The following is a 19,637-nucleotide window of genomic DNA, read 5'->3' as shown; positions in this document are numbered from 1 at the left end:
GACATGTTTTCAGTTTTTGGCTATTTCTATTCTGTTGTATATGTTATAGGGTTAGATATGTACATACAGTATATAAATAGATTATCTTATGATGTTTTACAGTTTCTTTTGTTTAACCTTCTGTTTGATCATAATTGCTGATAAAATATTCTATTCTATTTTCTATTCTATTTGTCTTACTTTATCAGTAATTATGATCAAACAAAAGGTCAAACAAATGATAGAATCATGTTACACAGTTTTACAGTTTTTCCTCTTTTGCCACACCAGCCATTCACATAATGGGTTTCCGTGTACCGTCTTCCAACGCTACCCTGCCAAGACCTTTCGCCACCCCTTTGCCACCCAATGTAGAATTTTCTAGAGCCGCCACTGTGTCTCGGGAATGGAAGAAGAAAAGTATTGTGAGGTAACGCAAAACTTATTGCGAGGGAATGCAAAAGTAGTCCCCTCAAAATTGTCGCCATGACCCTTCTGGGGCTCTGTAAGATATCAAGTGAATGTACACTAGCTAGAATCTGAAGTTTAAGCACAAATAAATGCTGCAGCTTTCCCCAGCTGCTGCGTGCTTCTGTAAGCTATTTTGTGGTAAACATATGTCTAGGGAAGATTGTATCTGGTAAACGCTGCCTTTGTCAATATGATTATTTGATGTCTTTATTTGCAGGGTGAAAGCTCAGAAAAATCAACCTTTTTGAAAATAAAATTACGTTGCTTTATCGCCGTGTAATAGTCATGTTCTGTGTTTAGTTGTCAGCAGTTCGAAAAAATATATGATGTGCAAATTTATCACACAAAAAACGTCCCTGATGTGTAAGGGCCTTTTTATTATTGTTTATTATTGTTATTGCTGTGCATCTATTGCTGTGCATCTATTCTCTTTTTTTTTTTTTTTTTTTTTTTTTTTTTTTTTTTTTTTTTTTTTTTCTCTCTTCTCTTTTTTTTTTTATATTTTGGTTGGGCAGATGGCTGCCCACCCTAGAGCCTAGGTTCTGCTCAAGGTAAATTATACATATATAAAATATAAATAAATAAAAAAATCGAATTGAATGTTCTACTGCACCTGCCATTCATGCAGCCATTACCCTCCCTGTGTGCTCACCCATGATGCTGGCCTTGCCAAGGTTGGTGATAGACTCTCCATAGTGGCGTCTGGCCTGGGGCGGGGAAGTGCAGGGGCTTGGGATGCTCTCTGAGTCTGAGACAGATGTTGTTTCCTTTGGGGGGTTGAGCAGTGTGGGCCGGATCCGAGCGTACTGTGTTGGGCTGGTGGTGTTGTACCTGCATATCACATCCACATCAACCTCAGGTCCTTCTGTCTTCAGCTGTAATTTCATTAAACTAGGCATACTGTAGCTTTAGTGAAAGTTGGGTTACATAATAACAAACAGACTGAAACATGATTAATCAATAATGTTTTAAGTGTGTTATACCATTGTTCTTATTGTAAATTGTTGAGAGCAACAAAATTATTTTACAAATAACAGATTAACAAAAAGATAGACAAAAATGGTGCATAATATGAAACAATTCATTAGATCACAGTATCTACTGCTTTAAAATATTCACAAGAGAGTCTTACCAGTGGATTTGAACAGGTGCAATGTTACTGTAGTGCTTTAAGATAAGAGGCTCCAATCTGTATGCCTGAAACAAACAAACTAATATGAATAATTGAGCAGTCTTGCAACAATACTTCAACACATTTTATTTGAACGCAATTGCCAGTTTGTCTAGTTTTCATTGTTTTGCTATGTAATCTAATAGCAACACCACAGATTTATAAAAGTATCCATTGAAAGGCTTGTTTCTGTTTGTTAGCCATTCCACTATACTCATTACTTCCTAAACATCTGGCAACAGGCAATAATAAACAGATAATAGATAATAAAAGAGGGTGATGATTGCAATCTAAGCAGAATAGTGACACACTCAGTTGTGATAGCTGTAGCTTACCACAGGGTCTGTGGGATGAAAGATGTTGAAGAGGCGTTTGCAGATAGATGTGGGGAGGATGTGATCCTGCACACCATTATTTCCAGGCCGGATTCCTCGCAACGCCAAAAAAACAGCAAGAGGAGAGCCCATGCAGAAGAAATTTTCTACCTGCAATATAGAGAACAGGCTAAATTCGAACATGAGAGAATAAGAGACACTCCCCTTGAAAGGTCTTCAGCCCCTACCTGCTCCTACATAGCTTAAAAAGTCTAACCACAGTTTTAGCAGCATTGCTTCCTGTTAACTAAACAAGCTGCAAGGTGGCGTCTTTCTGCTGCGCCCCATACACGAAAGCTGCCTACAAATGATCTGCGGTAAAACCATCAAGCAATGCGTTTAACCCTTGTGTTGTCCTTCGGGTCCCAGTGACCCGAAGGACAACACAAGGATTATGTACTTCCCTTTACTTTGTTGAGAATTGCTCTCTAAACAAGGGTTAATACAGCACCTTAGTTCTTGTTTGTACAGCATTTTGGTCAGCTTAAACTGTGTTTAAATGTGTTCTAGAAATAAACTTTACTTACTTACTTTACAAGAAACAGGGTTTAGAGAGCAATTCTCAACAAAGTAAAGGGAAGTACATAATCCTTGTGTGGTCCTTCGGGTCCCAGTGACCCGAAGGACCACACAAGGGTTAAAGCTCAAATTATTTCAACTTAACAGGTTAACAGTGTTATAAAACTGTATTTCACACTAGCCTGTATTGTGTATTGCCAAGTATAAACTTGGCAATTAATCCACGCTTCACATGCGTGCAGAACCGTGGGGGTGGGTCCATTACACCACTACTGTATATTCAACATTACTGACAATTTATTGATCAACAGAAAATACGTTTGTATTCATAACACAATTTTATAATTGTACAAATTAGCTGCAAGTATCACTGTACACCAACAGTAGGCTAATAGCAGTTACCTATGTGGGCTAAGTCACTCTAAAGCTGACTGGATATAATTCTCCAGGGGTTTGTCTGGATTCAGTTAGAAATGAAAAACTTAAATATTTTTGTGCTGCGCAAAGAAAACTAATAATGGAATAATAAATATGATAACAAAAAACAAAAACAAATTCTCTTTCCGATCCCAAATACTTGTGTACATAGCCTGTATTGTGTATTGTCCTAGTATACTTTTTCTACTCAAACAAATGAAATCACTTTTTAATGTCTCCTCGTATCCCTTTAATTAAAGAAAAACACATTATTTGATAAACTTTCATTGCGCCCCTAAAGTTTTTTATGTGCTCCTTAATTTTTTACGGTAAAATAAAGTTAGTGTCAAACCTTATAGTTGTAACCATACACATGCTGAACAGGAAATGGCTGGCAGTGGCCGGTGACAAACAGTGACAGATAAAGCAGTCAAACATTTGTCAACTTTACCTTGAATTTCAAAGCTGGCACTGAACAAGACGAGGTCTGCAGATGCTGGAATTGATCCTCCAAGTCCCTCAACCTGGGATGATGGATAGTATATACACACAACTTAATTTAATCAAATGATACCTAATTTTCCAAAAGACAAATTTATTTGGTCAGAGCTGCTACTCCCTGCAACCAACTACTGCAATTTGTGTGACCATAGGTAGTGAAATTCTTACGTAGGTGTGTGCAAAGTAGTAAAGAGGCTGAATACATTATTTTTATGAAGAATACATAATCATTAGATGGAGTCTGAACAAGCATAATGATCTCATGAGCTTCTCTCATCCCCTCTCAGCAGACTGATGAAATGGGGGAATAAGGTTGAGGTCTCTGGGAGAGATGAAAACAGGATCACCTCTTGAAGCACTTTGAAGCCCCTTACAACAAATACACAACCCCATGACATCCCACCCCAGATTTCTGCAAAAAACTGATTACATTCAGTGACGGAAACAACATTATTTGCCAGACTAAACCATTAATCTGAGTTCATAAACTCTTTTTAAAGTGATGGTTTGGAGTAATTTCACCCTAGGGTCCTTTGCACCATGACCTCGAGCCAAACACCCCCCAAGAAGGTTTTTTCACCTGGGTCCAACATTGGACGAGTTAGCGTTATCAGCTGAATAGCTTAGTGCAGGCGCTAATGGATCTGAGAGTGTCTCTTGTACATTACCCCGCTAATAATGCCCGAAATGATACCAAACTTCTACACTAGTACAAATAGGTTATGCACTCATAAAACGATGGATTGTAAAGTTTGTAAGTACACCAGAAGTGTATGTAAATAACACTTGCCTGTTGGCTTCTGCTCTACTGCTACAGAGCAGTAAGAGTGCTTAGGGACGTCTACAAATTACAACACCGAAAAGAGATACAACAAAAATATTATTTATATTATTATTATTTTTTTAAAGTAAGTGCTGTAGTATAACTAGCAGGAGACAAGTTATAATTGAGGTAAGTTTGGAGACATTACCTTATTTAATCATTAAATTAATAAATATTTTTGTTGTATCTCTTTTCGGTGTTGTAATTTGTAGACGGCCGTAAGCACTCAGTAGCAACAGCAGCAGCAACAGCAGAGACGAGAAGCCAACAGGCAAGTGTTATTTACATACACTTCTGGTGTACTTTCAAACTTTACAATCCATTGTTTTATGAGTGCATAACCTATTTGTACTAGTGTAGAAGTTTGGTATCATTTCGGGCATTATTAGTGGGTTAATGTACTCTCGGATCCATTAGCGCCTGCACTAAGCTATTCAGCTACTCGTCCAATGTTGGACCCAGGTGAAAAAAGCTTCTTGGGGGGTGTTTGGCTCGAGGTCATGGTGCAAAGGACCCTAGGGTGAAATTACTTTGAACCATCACTTTAATCAAATTAACAGTGGTGTTCCAGTGACTATTTCATGTAAAATAGTAGAGAAAAGCAAAAAAAAAAAAAAAAAAAACATACACAGGGCTCCAGACTAACTTTTTGCCTTGGCTGCACTGGTGCGCCTAACTTTATTATTTAGAATGGGTCATGTAACGCAACATTAAACCATATCGATAGAAACAACACTGCTTCGTTCGTGGAGAGGCAGCGGATGCAAGGATGTTTTCAATATTAACATATAACAAATGAATCATTTTAAAGGTACAGGAAACTGGATGCAAAACAGCACTACAGTGTAGGAGGATGCTTGGTTGTTGCAATTTTGATAAGCTCAGAACGAAATGAGGGTTTTTTTCCTAATCAATTTTGAATTAGCAACAATTCTGCAGTACTGAAGAAGCCTACAGCTCTACACGGACGGTTAAAGTGAAGCGGAGTAAATGTATTTGCGGCAGAGTGAATTCACCATGAGGTTGTTGGGTTTCTCAGTTGTCTTTACATTGTGCTACAGCACACAATTATACCCAATTTTATTTGCATCTATTCCACCTACAGCTATACCATTCTATGGTATATTTTTTAGTTGTTATTTGGTGTTTTAAAATTAATTAATTAATTTTATCACACACAATTACATCACACACACACATATATATATATATTTATATATATATTTACCTATTACATAGGGTATGGAGGAAACATAATTCTAAAGTTTTCCTTACCTCTACATTTAAAGTCCTACACCAGACCACTCCAAGTATGTTAAAAATACTCTGACCATTATGAGTAATATTTTGTTTTGCATGGCTTTCCTACTTAAAATTAATTTTGGGGGCTGGAAGCACATCTACTGTTTCTCCCTCATAGTATGGAATGCCATATTATTCAAAATTAAATAAATACATACATAAATACTGTAAATAAATATGCCTATGAAATGCATCCTAAAATAAATTATTAAGCAATAAATATTTAAATATAAATATACAAATGAGTCAATATAGTTCATAAGAAATAAAGAGGTTTTTTATTTAAAGAATTATGTTTTTCAAATAACCACTCTTATTTATTTCAGAGAACTTTTATTTCATAAGTACACATTTATATATATTACAAGGGACTTTTATTTCATACGTCCACATTTATTTATTTCCCTTCCTTATATTCAAATTAAGGGGTAGTGGTTATCTCACAGACTCAGATTAACCCTTGTGTGGTCCTTCGGGTCCCAGTGACCCGAAGGACAACACAAGGATGATGTACTTCCCTTTACTTTGTTGAGAATTGCTCTCTAAACCCTGTTTCTTGTAAAGTAAGTAAGTAAAGTTTATTTCTAGAACACATTTAAACAGTTTAAGCTGACCAAAATGCTGTACAAACAAGAACTAAGGTGCTGTATTAACCCTTGTTTAGAGAGCAATTCTCAACAAAGTAAACGGAAGTACATAACCCTTGTGTTGTCCTTCGGGTCACTGGGACCCGAAGGACAACACAAGGGTTAAAGAAATGAAGTCCCCTGAGTAATTTGAAAATCCTCCTTAAAAATGATTTATTGAACTATATAGACTCATTTATATATTTACATTTACATAAATATGTATTGCCTTATTCAATTATTTAATAAAATGCAATTCCATATCATTGAGAACTTTTGGATCTGGCCTTACTCAGCACCACTGCTCGTGCTAAATTGAGACTAGTTAGGTGCTAAATTGAGACTGGTGCGGAGGACTTTCACCCAGGAGATTGGGGTTAATGTCCCGTTCTTGTCCCACATGTCACTCAAACGTAAATTTTTTAACCTCACCCACAACCTTTTCCTAACCTTAACTAAGTGGTTTTACCCTGCATGTTGAGAAATAATGCCAAATCGGTTCTGACCCAGAGCGTAAAAAAGTGACGAAAAGGGGGGTCCCAACCCAGGCCGCCATGGGAGTGAGTGTTGTTTAATCTCTCCTTTGTTCTTGCAATATTGCTACCAATGATATGACATGCAAAAATCCACTGGGAACAGGGGCGGATCTACCGGGGTGGCATAGGGTGGCAACTGCCACCCTAAAAGAAAGCCTTGCCACCCCTGCTGCCACCCCAGTTGGCAGCAACGAATTACGGTAAAAGTTATGGCCAATTTGACAATTTACGAGCGTGCGTCTCCAATGTCCGACTACAGTGAATGCAGCATAAGATGATGCCAGAGCGGAGAGAGTTTTGTTTGGAAAACTGAGTGGCGCGTCGGCGAGGGGCCAGGAGTCGCCGCTGAATGGAGACACTGGAGGAAAGAGGTCAAAACGGATTAACATCTATCAAGAGATGAAATTTTGTAACGAAAGCACAGTGCTAGCATAGTTGCGGATGCTGATTTTGAGATGATAAAAACAACAGTTGAAGAACGTTATTTCGCCAACTATACAATGTTACTTAGGGTCTGACGTCTGTTCTGTGTAAAGTAGGCTACAAAAGCTAATATTGATTCAACGTCTGTCAAGGAAAACATCGTTACTTTGAATCTTACAGAAATCAAGAGGAAAGGTAGCATATTCAGTTTTTGTCTCCAAAGAGAAAGGCGAGAGAAATAGAAAATGAACAAGTGAGCAAGGTAGATGGAGAAGATGTGGTGGAAGGAGAGAGAGAAGAGGTGGAAGGAGAGAGAGAAGAGGTGGAAGGAGAGAGAGAAGAGGTGGAAGGAGAGAGAGAAGAGGTGGAAGGGGAGAGAAAAGGGCAACAGAAACGTGACAGAGACAGAATACAAGGCCAAGGCGACCAGGGACAGGAGGAGGTGGGAGAACCCCACAGCGGTGAAGATATGGAGGGATATGGAGCCAGGACAGTGACAGTAACCTGTAGTATTGAAAATAAAAATTGGCATTGAAACAACAAATATTGGAACTGAAAAATTTTGAACTGAAATATAAAACACAAACATCAAAAAGTAATAATCTCACAATGCTATTATTTTATTTCACTTTGACATATTTTTGCATTATGATAGGTTTTTCAATGCCAATCTACATTTTTTCTTGATGTCTGACTTTTTTCAGTGACAGTTTTTTTTTTTACGCTGTCAGGATTTTTACAATGTCACTGGTTTTCAGTTTCAACTTTCTGTCACTGTTTTGGCGTAGGGAGGAGGGGCCTGAGGGGAGGGACAAAGGGGCGTGGTGTACAGGTAATTTGCATAGGCTACTGGGAGAGACCGCAGCTCCACAGGCATCCTCACAGATTACCCATATCTGCAATGGCTTCCACAAGTTCACCTGGAACCTCCAAATCTCAAGTAAGTCTGTTTATTTCTGCCATTTCTTTTCACGTAGAAGCAGGCTGGTTTAGTGTTAACTTTAAATGTAGGCCTAAGCTGTGGCAGAGGTTAGAACTGTTCTCTTAATACATCCATGCTTAGCACACGTCAGCTAACTTGTGGCTAATTGTAGCTAAGTCTCCCGCCAGGGATGTCAATCTATCTTCTATAATCTAGTATTTATAATAACAGTAATTCCTGTCCTTTAGGAGTCCTAAGGCCAGTGTTACTGCTGGTGCACGAGGCTTGACTCGCTTGCATCTCTCAGCTCCGTCATGGATGTCTTAAGAGAACGAGCTCCGCTCTCTCTACCTGCCGCCTGGCACGGAACGCCCCTCCCCCATAACTATCCTCCAATCACAAGTATAGCTGCTGACTGACAGGTTTCTAGGCAAATCACACAGGCAGAACGCGTTTACTGACATCTCCAACTGGGAAAACAGTTACTGAAAAACTGCCTTAGCTGAACATAAGTTAACATTATCATGTAAACAGTCCAGTACAATATTTTATAACTGTTAAACTGATATTATCGGTTAAAGGTTTACTTGGACATACATGTTTAAACTTGCCTGTAAACAAAAACTAGTATGTCTGTGGTATTTCTGGCTCAAAGGCATAACCTTTACATTTCTCATCTGATTTCACTAAGTTGTGTATAATTACAGGCACCTTCGGACGGGGAGGCAGCTTTACGGAGAGACTGCTGAGAAGGCTTCAGGAAGTTCTGCAACGTCAGCCTGTGGATTTTGACTATTTACACTTACACTGTTTTTGTCATGAAATGGGACTTGTACCCTTTCGCATAGGCCAGTACACATTAACCCTCATATGCATTATCATTGCATTTACTGTAATTTGTTAAGAAATATAGAGTCAAATTCTTACTTGAATATATTTATTTGTTATTCACTGAAAAGGTACAGATTTAACTGTTTTGCTGGAGCCCATACTGTAAATGCATGTCATTTCAAAAATTGTTAAGGATTAAAATCAGTACTACATATAAAGTAGTAGTGGTATTTGTCATTTTAAAATAACAAACAAAATGTTTTTCCTGTGTTGTCCTGCCATGTTTATGTGTAAAGAATCACATAGTTCTGCCACAGTCTGCGGCCTCAGAGGGCACTGGATGGGTGGTAAAAGTACCCCACTGGCAGACTCTTCTGTCACGGTCCCCTCCAAGAAAAGATCTTGTATATCCTGTAATTGACAAGTAATGTTAAAAGACTGCAGTTGCTTTTAGAATACTTCACAAAACAATTACACTTTTTGGTAAATAAAATGCACACTTTAGGTGTGCATTTAATTTGTTATGCACATATGGCCATAATAAGCATCCAAAACAAAATTGAAAAAAAAGGTTTAATTGAACATTTTGAAGCTGCACAGGGTCCTGGACAAGTCTGGTAGTGTCGTAGTGCGCCCCTGGAGGCGTGGTACAAACAGACTGTTATACAGTCTATCGGTACAAATGTATAGTGGGTACAAAATAAATGCAGACTGTTGGGGGATTTGAGCAGGCGACCCTCTTAAAGACTGACACATCAGTGCACTATTAATAAAAATATTAAACCCCCAAGTGGGCTAGCTGATGTGGTATTAGCTAGCGCGTTAGCTTCTACAACGGGAAACTTAGCTACAATTAGCCACAAGTTAGCTGGCGTGTGCTAAGCATGGATGTATTAAGAGAACAGTTCTAACCTCCTGCCACAGCCTAGGCCCACATTTAAAGTTAACACTAAACCAGCCTGCTTCTACGTGAAAAAAAAAATGGCAGAAATAAACAGACTTACTTGACTATATTTGGAGGTTCCAGGTGAACTTGTGGAAGCCATTGCAGATATGGGTAATCTGTGAGGATGCCTGTGGAGCTGCGGTCTCTCCCAGTAGCCTATGCAAATTACCTATACACCACGCCCTTTGTCCCCTCCTCTCAGGCCCCTCCTCCCTCGCCAAAACAGTGACAGAAAGTTGAAACTGAAAACCAGTGACATTGTAAAAATCCTGACAGCGTAAAAAAAAAAACTGTCACTGAAAAAAGTCAGACATCAAGAAAAAATGTAGATTGGCATTGAAAAACCTATCATAATGCAAAAATATGTCAAAGTGAAATAAAATAATAGCATTGTGAGATTATTACTTTTTGATGTTTGTGTTTTATATTTCAGTTCAAAATTTTTCAGTTCCAATATTTGTTGTTTCAATGCCAATTTTTATTTTCAATACCACAGGTTACTGTTACTGTCCTGGCTCCATAGAGGGAGAGCATCACCGAGAGGAGGAGGGAGAAAGCGAGAGACAAGAGAACGTGCAGGGCTCAGACAGTGAAAGGGAAAGCAGAGTGCCTGGGTCATCACCAACCATCTCCAGTCAAGCTGGTCCACACGGTATGGAAACTGTTGATGCATAGTATACTAAGTTAGATATGAATAAGAACAACAAATGACAAAGCTTAAATATGAATAATTAGGGAAAGTTGTCAGTGTGAAAGTTTGATGAGATGGGGAGATGAGTTTTTATATTTTGTGTAGAATGTATTTTAGATCTATTGCTCAGATTAAATATAAAAAATAAAAAATATATATAAATAAAACAAAAAATAAACAAATGAACCTAAAAATACTATACCGGCTCAAAGCAAAGTGTTAGTGTGTGTTAACACAGTCTGATGGTTAGAACTAATCAATGACAGTTCCTAATTTTATACAAATGCTGCCTGCAACGCTTCCTCTCTGACACAGTCCAAAACAGTTTGCTTCCCCTCTCACACATCTGACACTCATCACCTGGGTCTTAACTTAATGCCTGTCCTGTGATAATGGCCCTTACTTCTATCATACTTCTATCTCCTATTAAGTGAGATCACATTGTATGGTCACTTATTCCTAATATACTTCTATCATACTTCTATCTCCTATTAACTGAGGTCACATTGTATGGTCACTTATTCCTAATATACTTCTATCATACTTCTATCTCCTATTAAGTGAGATCACATTGTATGGTCACTTATTCCTAATATACTTCTATCATACTTCTATCTCCTATTAACTGAGGTCACATTGTATGGTCACTTATTCCTAATATACTTCTATCATACGTCTATCTCCTATTAAGTGAGATCACATTGCATGGTAACTTATTCCTAATATACTTCTATCATACTTCTATCTCCTATTAACTGAGGTCACATTGTATGGTCACTTATTCCTAATATACTTCTATCATACTTCTATCTCCTATTAAGTGAGATCACATTGCATGGTAACTTATTCCTAATATGAACTGTTTCAAATGAAACCTCAAATGCAGGACACTGATTGCATGAGAAGAAGTTTGTCTGTAGGAGTTTGTAAATGGCAGCCTGTGCCCTTTTGTAGTGTGTACATATTATTTCTCATCACACTGTGATAACTGTGATTAAATTCAGTATATATACGTCTGCCATATGTTGCCACCCCTCAAAAATTCCTGCCCCCCTCTCGCCACCCCAGAAATATTTTTCTAGATCCGCCCCTGACTGGGAATATGGATTGAATTGAATTGAATAAATATTACCTCTGCTTAAAACATGGACAAGTAGTGGAATCTTCTGTACCTTCAACTTTAGGTAAATTTTACACCAAAACAGAAGTGGAATTGACTTCCTCACCTGCTCCAGAAAAATAACCTGTGCAGTACCTGAGGCGTGTGAGTCTTAGCTGCTCCTGAAGGTAGTGCTCCTCATCACTCGACCAGTAGACCATTGTCTCCTCAGGGTCTGGCGATTCTTGATGGTGAAAGCGCAAAGGGTCCCAGCCCGTCATGATGTCATAAGTGATGACGCAGCCCAGTGAGTGTGATACTATGGACACCTTCCCATTTTTCTCAAAGTCTGGATTTCGCGAGCAGAAGAGTGAGTACAGACGATTCAGCTCCAGAGTCAAACCCCTGGTTATCTACATACACACAAAGACACATATGGAGAAATAAATGAATAAATGTATAAATAAATATGTACATAAATATGTAAATAAAATTTTAAAAAAAGTTAAATAATTAAATGGGACATAAATAAATGAATGCTTTAAATCTATATTTACATTTTTGTTCACCTACATTTATTTATTTATGTATTTCTGTTTCAATATGTTAATGATTAGTTAAAGGGGTGATAGAATGCAAAACCGATTTTACCCTGTCATAGTTGAAAAACGACAGTTTGGTAGGTAAATAGAACATACATAGAACCTCAAAATCCCATTGACACCTCTTTCCTCTGCAAATCTCACAATTTGAAACTGCTGCTGAAAACGGGCGAATCTCAACAAAGCTAAAAGTTGACGTCAACTTCTCAACTCCTCCTCATTTGGCTCTAGTCTATAGTCTTTGTCACGCCCCAACATTTACATAGGCTACACAACTGACCTGAGGTCAGCTAGTCTTCTGAATCTAGGTCACGCAGATTTCTAAAATTGTATACATTGTTCATCTGCTATTTTACCACTAAATTCACTTCTGAGACTTTTTTTAACGTGAGGAATCATCTATGTAAAGCTCAAATATGGGCAGTTTCACGAAAATCTATGGCTATTGCAAATTTGGTAGGACAAGCTCCACAATCTGCCGGGACAGGCGGCGGCTGCCGGACAGATTTGGTGCCTTCTCCGTCGGCCTCTCCCCCTTCACAGACCCGCTGAGCTGGAGCTCTGTCAGGATCTCACACACGAGCTGCGCTATGTAGGACTTTAGAAAGAACAAAGTTTGGAGGTTTTTCAAGGATACTGAAAATGAACCACGGTCGTAAATGCAGTGCTCCAGACTGTACAACGGAATAGCCTACTGCCCAGAGAAAAGTGTTTAGAATGAGCATATCGGACAATGGAGCGGGAGTTGTGGATCTAATGGGCGCTGCAGAGGCACTGGCAGAGGACATTGCAAGGGTTCACTCTCCGCTCCCCGTGCTTACTAGCTATTAGGTGAGTTGTGATTCTTTGGTGGAGGTTTTTTATGTCCCAAGGGTAACGTTACAACTACACTAGTTATAATGAAAGTGTCGAAACATTTTGTCTCGCCCGGGCATGTCTGGGCACGTAACAGACAGTGTGTGTGTGTGTGTGTGTGTGTGTGTGTGTGTGTGTGTGTGTGTGTGTGTGTGTGTGTGTGTGTGTGTGTGTGTGTGTGTGTGTGTAATATGAGACTCCAATGTATGTGGGTCGCTCAACCAATCAGCGCGTAGCTCATCTAAATATTCATGAGCATACCATATTTGGAAGAAAAGCTCTCTTCTCAAAATAGTGCCATATTCACAGGGTAGTTAATGGCCCACAGAAAATCACTTGGGCCATTTTCAGCCCAATCAATGTTACATAACCTATTAGGAGACCTTAAGGAACAGTGTGAAATACCCTATATAATCATTCTATCACCCCTTTAACGCAACACCAAAGCACTTTTCCTCTTCGGTCCCCCTACAGGTTGGAAGCGGAATTGTCCACTACAGTTTCTTATGTCTCATTCGAAGTACAGATCCGCTACCCGATCTGGCAAACTTGCATAGTGCGGTTCTAGCCGATAGAGGCCCGCAAAGCGAATGCAGAAGTGCCGTTCACCCTGTTACAAGTTGATGAACCACTGAAACGATTTTGGAAACATTATTTTAAGGTACAAAATAATTTTTGGTGTTGCCTTAAAGGAGTGTGGTTGATTTGGATCTACTATTTTTGCCTTACAGACAAAGAGGAACAGCAGGTGAGATACTCTGTCCATAGATAGATCCAACCTATAAGCAATATTACACGAGAAGGTGTGATTTAATGTTGGCATGACAGTAGTATGGATCAACGACAGTTCCAGGATAATCGCTGGATGTCCCTCACTTTCCACTCTCTTTGTGTTGTTGTTCTTAATATCTATTTCCTACGGGAAACAACAACCAGAACCTCAGAGCTGGTAAGCTACACGCTGAATTTTTTTTTAATGTATTCTTTTCTTTTTTGTTTCTGTATTTATTTATTTGTTGCTATATTTATTTATACATTTATTTATTAGACTTGAGTCATATTTTGTCCTCCATTGACACACAACAACAACACACGTAAAAGAATTGTGAGGTACCTGCCTCTTTTGCTATTTTTAATTGTGTTAATAATTCAAATACATTTGGTTTTGTTTTTCATCTATTTTTTCAAAGTCGGGAAGTAGACCATAATGTACTGCTATGCAACCATTTTGGATTAAAACAAAACAGTTTAGCCAGGATGTAGTTATGCCTGAGGGAAGTTGATTCGGGCTCATGGGATAACAGTCCCAAACCACCAGCATGTTAACAAAGTGCAGCAACACAGGTGTGAGGAGACAGAATGAGGCTATACTTAAGGCTTGATGTGTTACTTAAAGGGAACTGAAAAGCTGTAGTCTAGTATAGTCTCAGTCTAACCTCATCTCTGTACAGAGGGCTGGTGTAGTACATGATGTCCATTGCACTGCTGTTCAGCATGTCTCTGAGACCTCGCACCTTGTCTGGGGTGATGGAGTCCACCGTGTCTTCAAGTAGAAAAAGATACAAATACACGTCAGACACTCCCATAGAAAAATGATGTCTTTTTTAATACTGTTTCATATTCTAGTGAAAGAACAGTGATTCTGATCTGCCTTACATTCATATATATAAACACATATTTTCATGTTTTACAACCAGAAGTTAATGTTAATTGTATTTATCCAATACTTTATATATATCTATATAAGATAACTACTGGGAAATGAAATTTAGAATTGACAGTTCATAGTCACAGAAGATGAGTCCTAATGATTTTGGTGACCCTGAGATATATCAAGCATCTCTGTTCAGTCATAATGTCAAAATGATCAACCTTTTTGTCCATGATAAGGAATCACAAAAAAACTAATTTAAATAAATAAACGAATTGACGCCTTTGCCCACATCCTTCACACCAACCTATCTCACCTGGAAAACAAAATGAAGCTTTGTGAGATTTCTGTTCATTGACTAATATTTAACGCCTAGTTCCCTCCAAGTTTGTCACAAAGCTCAAGGACCTGGGATTAAACACCTCACTGTGTATGTGGATCCTTGACTTCCTGATACGCAGATCCCAGGTGGAGAAGATAGCCAGACACACCTTTTTCACCCTCATCTTTAACATTGGAGCACACCAGGGCTGTGTTCTGAGTCCTGCTGTACTCCCTGTAAACACATGATTGCGTAGCCACTTTCTACTCCAACAACATCATTAAAGTGATGGTTCGGAGTAATTTCACCCTACGGTCCTTTGCACCATGACCTCAAGCCAAACAACCCCCCAGAAGGTTTTTTCACCTGGGTCGAACATTGGGAGAGTTAGCATTATCAGCTGAATAGCTTAGCGCAGGGGCTAATGGATCCACGTTTGTATCTCGTAAGTTACCCCACTAATAATGCCCGAAATGATACCAAACTTCTACATTAGTACAAATAGTTTATGCAAGTTTGTAAGTACACCAGAAGTTTATGTTAATAACACTTGCCTGTTGGCTTCTGCTCTCTGCTGTTGCTGCTGCTGCTGCTGCTACAGAGCAGTAAGAGTGCTTAGGGACGTCTACAAATTACAACACCGAAAAGAGATACAACAAAAATATTTATTAATTTAACTTTTTTTTTTAAGTAAGTGCTGTAGTATAACTAGCAGGAGACAAGTTATAATTGAGGTAAGTTTGGAGAAATTACCTTATTTAATCATTAAATTAATAAATAGTTTTGTTGTATCTCTTGTCTTACTGCCGGTAGCAGTAGCAGCAGCAACAGCAGAGAGCAGAAGCCAACAGGCAAGTGTTATTTACATAAACTTCTGGTGTACTTACAAACTTTCCAATCCATCGTTTTATGAGTGCATAACCTATTTTTACTAGTGTAGAAGTTTGGTATCATTTTGGGCATTATTAGTGGGGTAACTTATGAGATACAAACGTGGATCCATTATCCCCTGCGCTAAGCTATTCAGCTGATAACGCTAACAATGTTCGACCCAGGTGAAAAAATATTCTGGGGGTTTGTTTGGCTCGAGGTCATGGTGCAAAGGACCCTAGGGTGAAATTACTCCGAACCATCACTTTAAGTTTGCTAACAACACAGCTGTGGTGGGCCTGATCACAGACAATGAACAGGCCTATTTAAAAAAACTGGAGGCCCTGATCCGCTGGTGTCAGAACAACAACCTACTCCTGAATGTCAGAAAGACTAAAGAGATGATAGTGACTTTGAAAAGAATAAGGGAAATAAGTATCTCCCCCCTTTTTTTTTCTTTTACCTTTATTTAACCAGGAAGAGACTCATTGAGACTAAAAATCTCTTTTTCAAGAGTGTCCTGGCCAAGATAGGCAGCAGTACAACCACACATTCAGTACATACAAACACAAAATACACAAAAACACTAGAAATATAAAACAACTGAAACAGCAAGTCCTTCAAAGTCAACCACAATCCTAAACACATCAGGCAAAACATCTACAGCCAGATGTGGCTGCCTCCAAGTCAATCAACATCCTCTTAAAAGCGACCAATGAGACCAGCTCAGTAAGTTTCATGGATTTCTGTAACTTGTTCCATGTAGAGGGAGCAGCAAACTTAAAGGCCTTTTTCCCCAGCTCAGATCTAACCTTTGGAACAGACAGAGGGAAAAGATCCTGGTAACGAAGATTGTATGTCCCGGTACAATTTATACTGATATAGGTCAGAAGGTAGGATGGAAGGAGTCCTAAAATAACCTTGTATATAAAGATATTCCAGTGTTGAAGTCTCTGTGTTGATAGAGAAGTCCATCCAACATGTTCATACAGTTCACAATGGTGAGTGAGGGCTTTCATACCAGTGATGAACCTCAGAGATCCATGGTATACAGTGTCCAGTGCATTTAAACTTTGAGATGAAGCATGCATGTATAAAACATCACCATAGTCAAGTACAGACATAAAAGTGGCGCGACCAGCCTCTTTCTAGATTCGAAGGAAAGGCAGGATTTGATTCTGAAATAAAACCCTAGTTTATGTTTTAATCTTTTTGCTAGCTGTGAATATGATAGGTAAAAGAAAGAGATTCATCAATTAAAATACCAAGATATCTGTACTCAGAAACACATTCAATTTTCGTACCTTTGGAAGTGAGGATTGAAGGCAGAGTTGATTTAGATTTAGAATTTGAAAAAAGCATGACTTTAGTTTTTTCTGCATTTAAAACAAGTTTTAAATCACAAAGATTCTGTTGAAGCGTGTTAAAATCAAGTTGTAACTGGGAGAGGGCCTGGTCTGCTGTGGGTGCAGAGCAATACAGTACAGTGTCATCAGCATAAAAATGAAATTTTCAAAGTTATGATCAATGTTATTGATATAGAGGATGAATAGCAGTGGCCCCAAAACTGACCCCTGCGGCACGCCTTTTGTTATTTTGAGATAGCGAGAAGTGCTGCCCTCCGCCTCTGTAAGGTAAGTTTACAAACCAGCCGACAGTTTGTTCACAAAGCCCAGCTCTATACAGTCTCTGTTTAAGCACTATGTGGTCCACTGTATCAAATGCCTTTGAAAGGTCAATAAAAAGGGCTGCACAATGCTGCTTATTGTCCATGGATTCAACAAAGTCATTTAAAACCTTAAGAGCTGCCAACGTTGTACTATGGCCTTTTCTAAAACCAGATTGGAAGTCAAATAACACATTATAACTGTTAAAAAAGTTCTTTAACTGATCACTGATAAAAGATTCAAGAACCTTGACCAGGACAGACAGTTTAGAAATTGGTCTGTAGTTATTTAAGATTGTAGGAAAAAAAAAAGGAAAAGCCCAGCTTTAATGATGATTGCACTTGTCATGCGTCATTTGGAATGAAAGATGCTGCTGCAAAATAATACAACCAGCATCATCATCATCAAGAATGAAGAACTCGAACATAATGATTGCGTCATTCACGTGCATATTAACTAGCCAGATGCATCTGTTTTGGTCTTATAATACCTCCATAGATTTACCGCTCTAGCGGAGAGTTTGGTTTGTTCAGCCAGCAGTGAGGTTTACAATAATTTGTCAAAATTTCCAGATTCCCGGCAAACTAAGATAAACAGACTACAAACCGACAGCTTTTGTTTTAGCTTGTTTGTAAAAAATTTCTATTTGCAGAGTAGAGCTGTGTTTGGGTAAAACAGCGCGGTGGACAAGAGTGGACTGAGCAGACTAAGCAGATTGAAATATCGCTTTCTACATGTTTATGCCGGTCTACACAGGTGAGTGCATTGATAAGTATTGCCTTTTTACAAAGGTTTAATTGTAGCCTATTTACAGAAAAGAGACTAGCGGGTGAGTTCATCTGCCCCAGCGGCCGTTGGTAATCCTCTTGTATCGTTCCCAGTCAGGTGCTAACGCACACACATCTCAGCTCAGCTCTATGTGTGGAGCTCGGGCATCGCTGTACAATTCCGGCATGTGAATAGAGATGCAAATACAGGGGGCTGGGTTTTTGCTCTAAATGCTTGAAATGATAAATAGCAGAACGCATTTTTTCCTCTTTACATTTTGTGAATTCATGATTATTCTGCGGGCCAGACTAAAAGCTTTGGCTTTTTTAGTCTTAACGACTACTCAAAGCGCTTTAACATAGTACAGGAACCATTCACCATTCACACACATTCATACACTGTGGCCAAGGCTGCCGCACAAGGTGCCACCTGCTCATCAGGTAAACATTCACACACATTTACACTCCGATGGTGCAGCATCGGGGGCAACTCGGGGTTCAGTGTCTTGCCCAAGGACACTTTGGCATGGAACTGCAGGGCCAGGGATCGAACCACCAACCTTCCGATTGGCAGGCGACCTCTCTACCACTTAGCCACAGCCGCAAAAGTAGGGATCCACTTTCTCAGAGCCTGCAGATTTTGTTGTGTCCAAATGCTTGAGGGCTTTATTTACGTCTGAAACTGTGATAGGACTGTAACTAAAAGACTGACTGGAAGGATCTAGACCAACATTTTCAACTGTAGAGGAACACTCATGTTGAGGACAGAATGACTCAAATAAAAATCCTGAGGCTATAAAATGTTCATTGAAACAATCAAGCATTTTGGCCTTGTCGGTAACTTTTTGAGAATCCATCACAATGCTTGAGGGAAGCTCCTGGCCTTTACCGTTTTCTGATAATGATTTGATAGCTTTCAAAAATGTTGATGGATTATTCAGATTATGAGTGGTTTGAGAAAGAAAATGATTAGCTTTGGCTTTTCTAATTTTGACAGTACATGCATTGCGCAGTTGTCTGAAGACCAGCCAATCAGAGTTCTGATTCGATTTTCTGGCTTTTGCCCATGCCACATTGCGCTCTTGGAGGAGATTTGCTAAATCACGTGAAAACCAAGCATTGTTTCGGCCTTTGACTCTGTACTTCTTTAGTGGAGCATACTTATTAATTATATTGGTAAACCCCTCACAAAAGAGGTTCCAGGCACTTTCAACTTCATTAAGGAATTCTTGTTCTGAGAAGTGCTTCATATTACATTAATATCAACAGGTT

At 38.9% G+C, this 19,637-nt stretch overlaps 1 protein-coding gene across 4 annotated transcripts in view; it reads right to left on the bottom strand.

Annotated features, from left to right (window-relative positions):
- Positions 1-19,637, bottom strand: part of ddhd1b (DDHD domain containing 1b) — a 104,143-nt gene that overhangs the window by 66,131 nt on the left and 18,375 nt on the right. For all 4 annotated transcript variants that reach the window (XM_039781973.1, XM_039781976.1, XM_039781974.1 and 1 more), the window contains exons 6-11: positions 14,525-14,631; positions 11,788-12,044; positions 3,383-3,455; positions 1,957-2,106; positions 1,583-1,647; positions 1,103-1,281 (exon numbers count right to left, since the gene is read on the bottom strand). In XM_039781973.1, coding sequence (XP_039637907.1) covers positions 1,103-1,281; positions 1,583-1,647; positions 1,957-2,106; positions 3,383-3,455; positions 11,788-12,044; positions 14,525-14,631 — 831 coding nt within the window. The remainder of the gene's footprint in view (positions 1-1,102; positions 1,282-1,582; positions 1,648-1,956; positions 2,107-3,382; positions 3,456-11,787; positions 12,045-14,524; positions 14,632-19,637) is intronic.

This window comes from Perca fluviatilis, chromosome 18, assembly GCF_010015445.1.
Source record: "Perca fluviatilis chromosome 18, GENO_Pfluv_1.0, whole genome shotgun sequence".
In the NCBI taxonomy this organism is placed as follows: Eukaryota; Metazoa; Chordata; class Actinopteri; order Perciformes; family Percidae; genus Perca; species Perca fluviatilis.
This window is presented reverse-complemented; position numbering and strand designations above follow the sequence as displayed.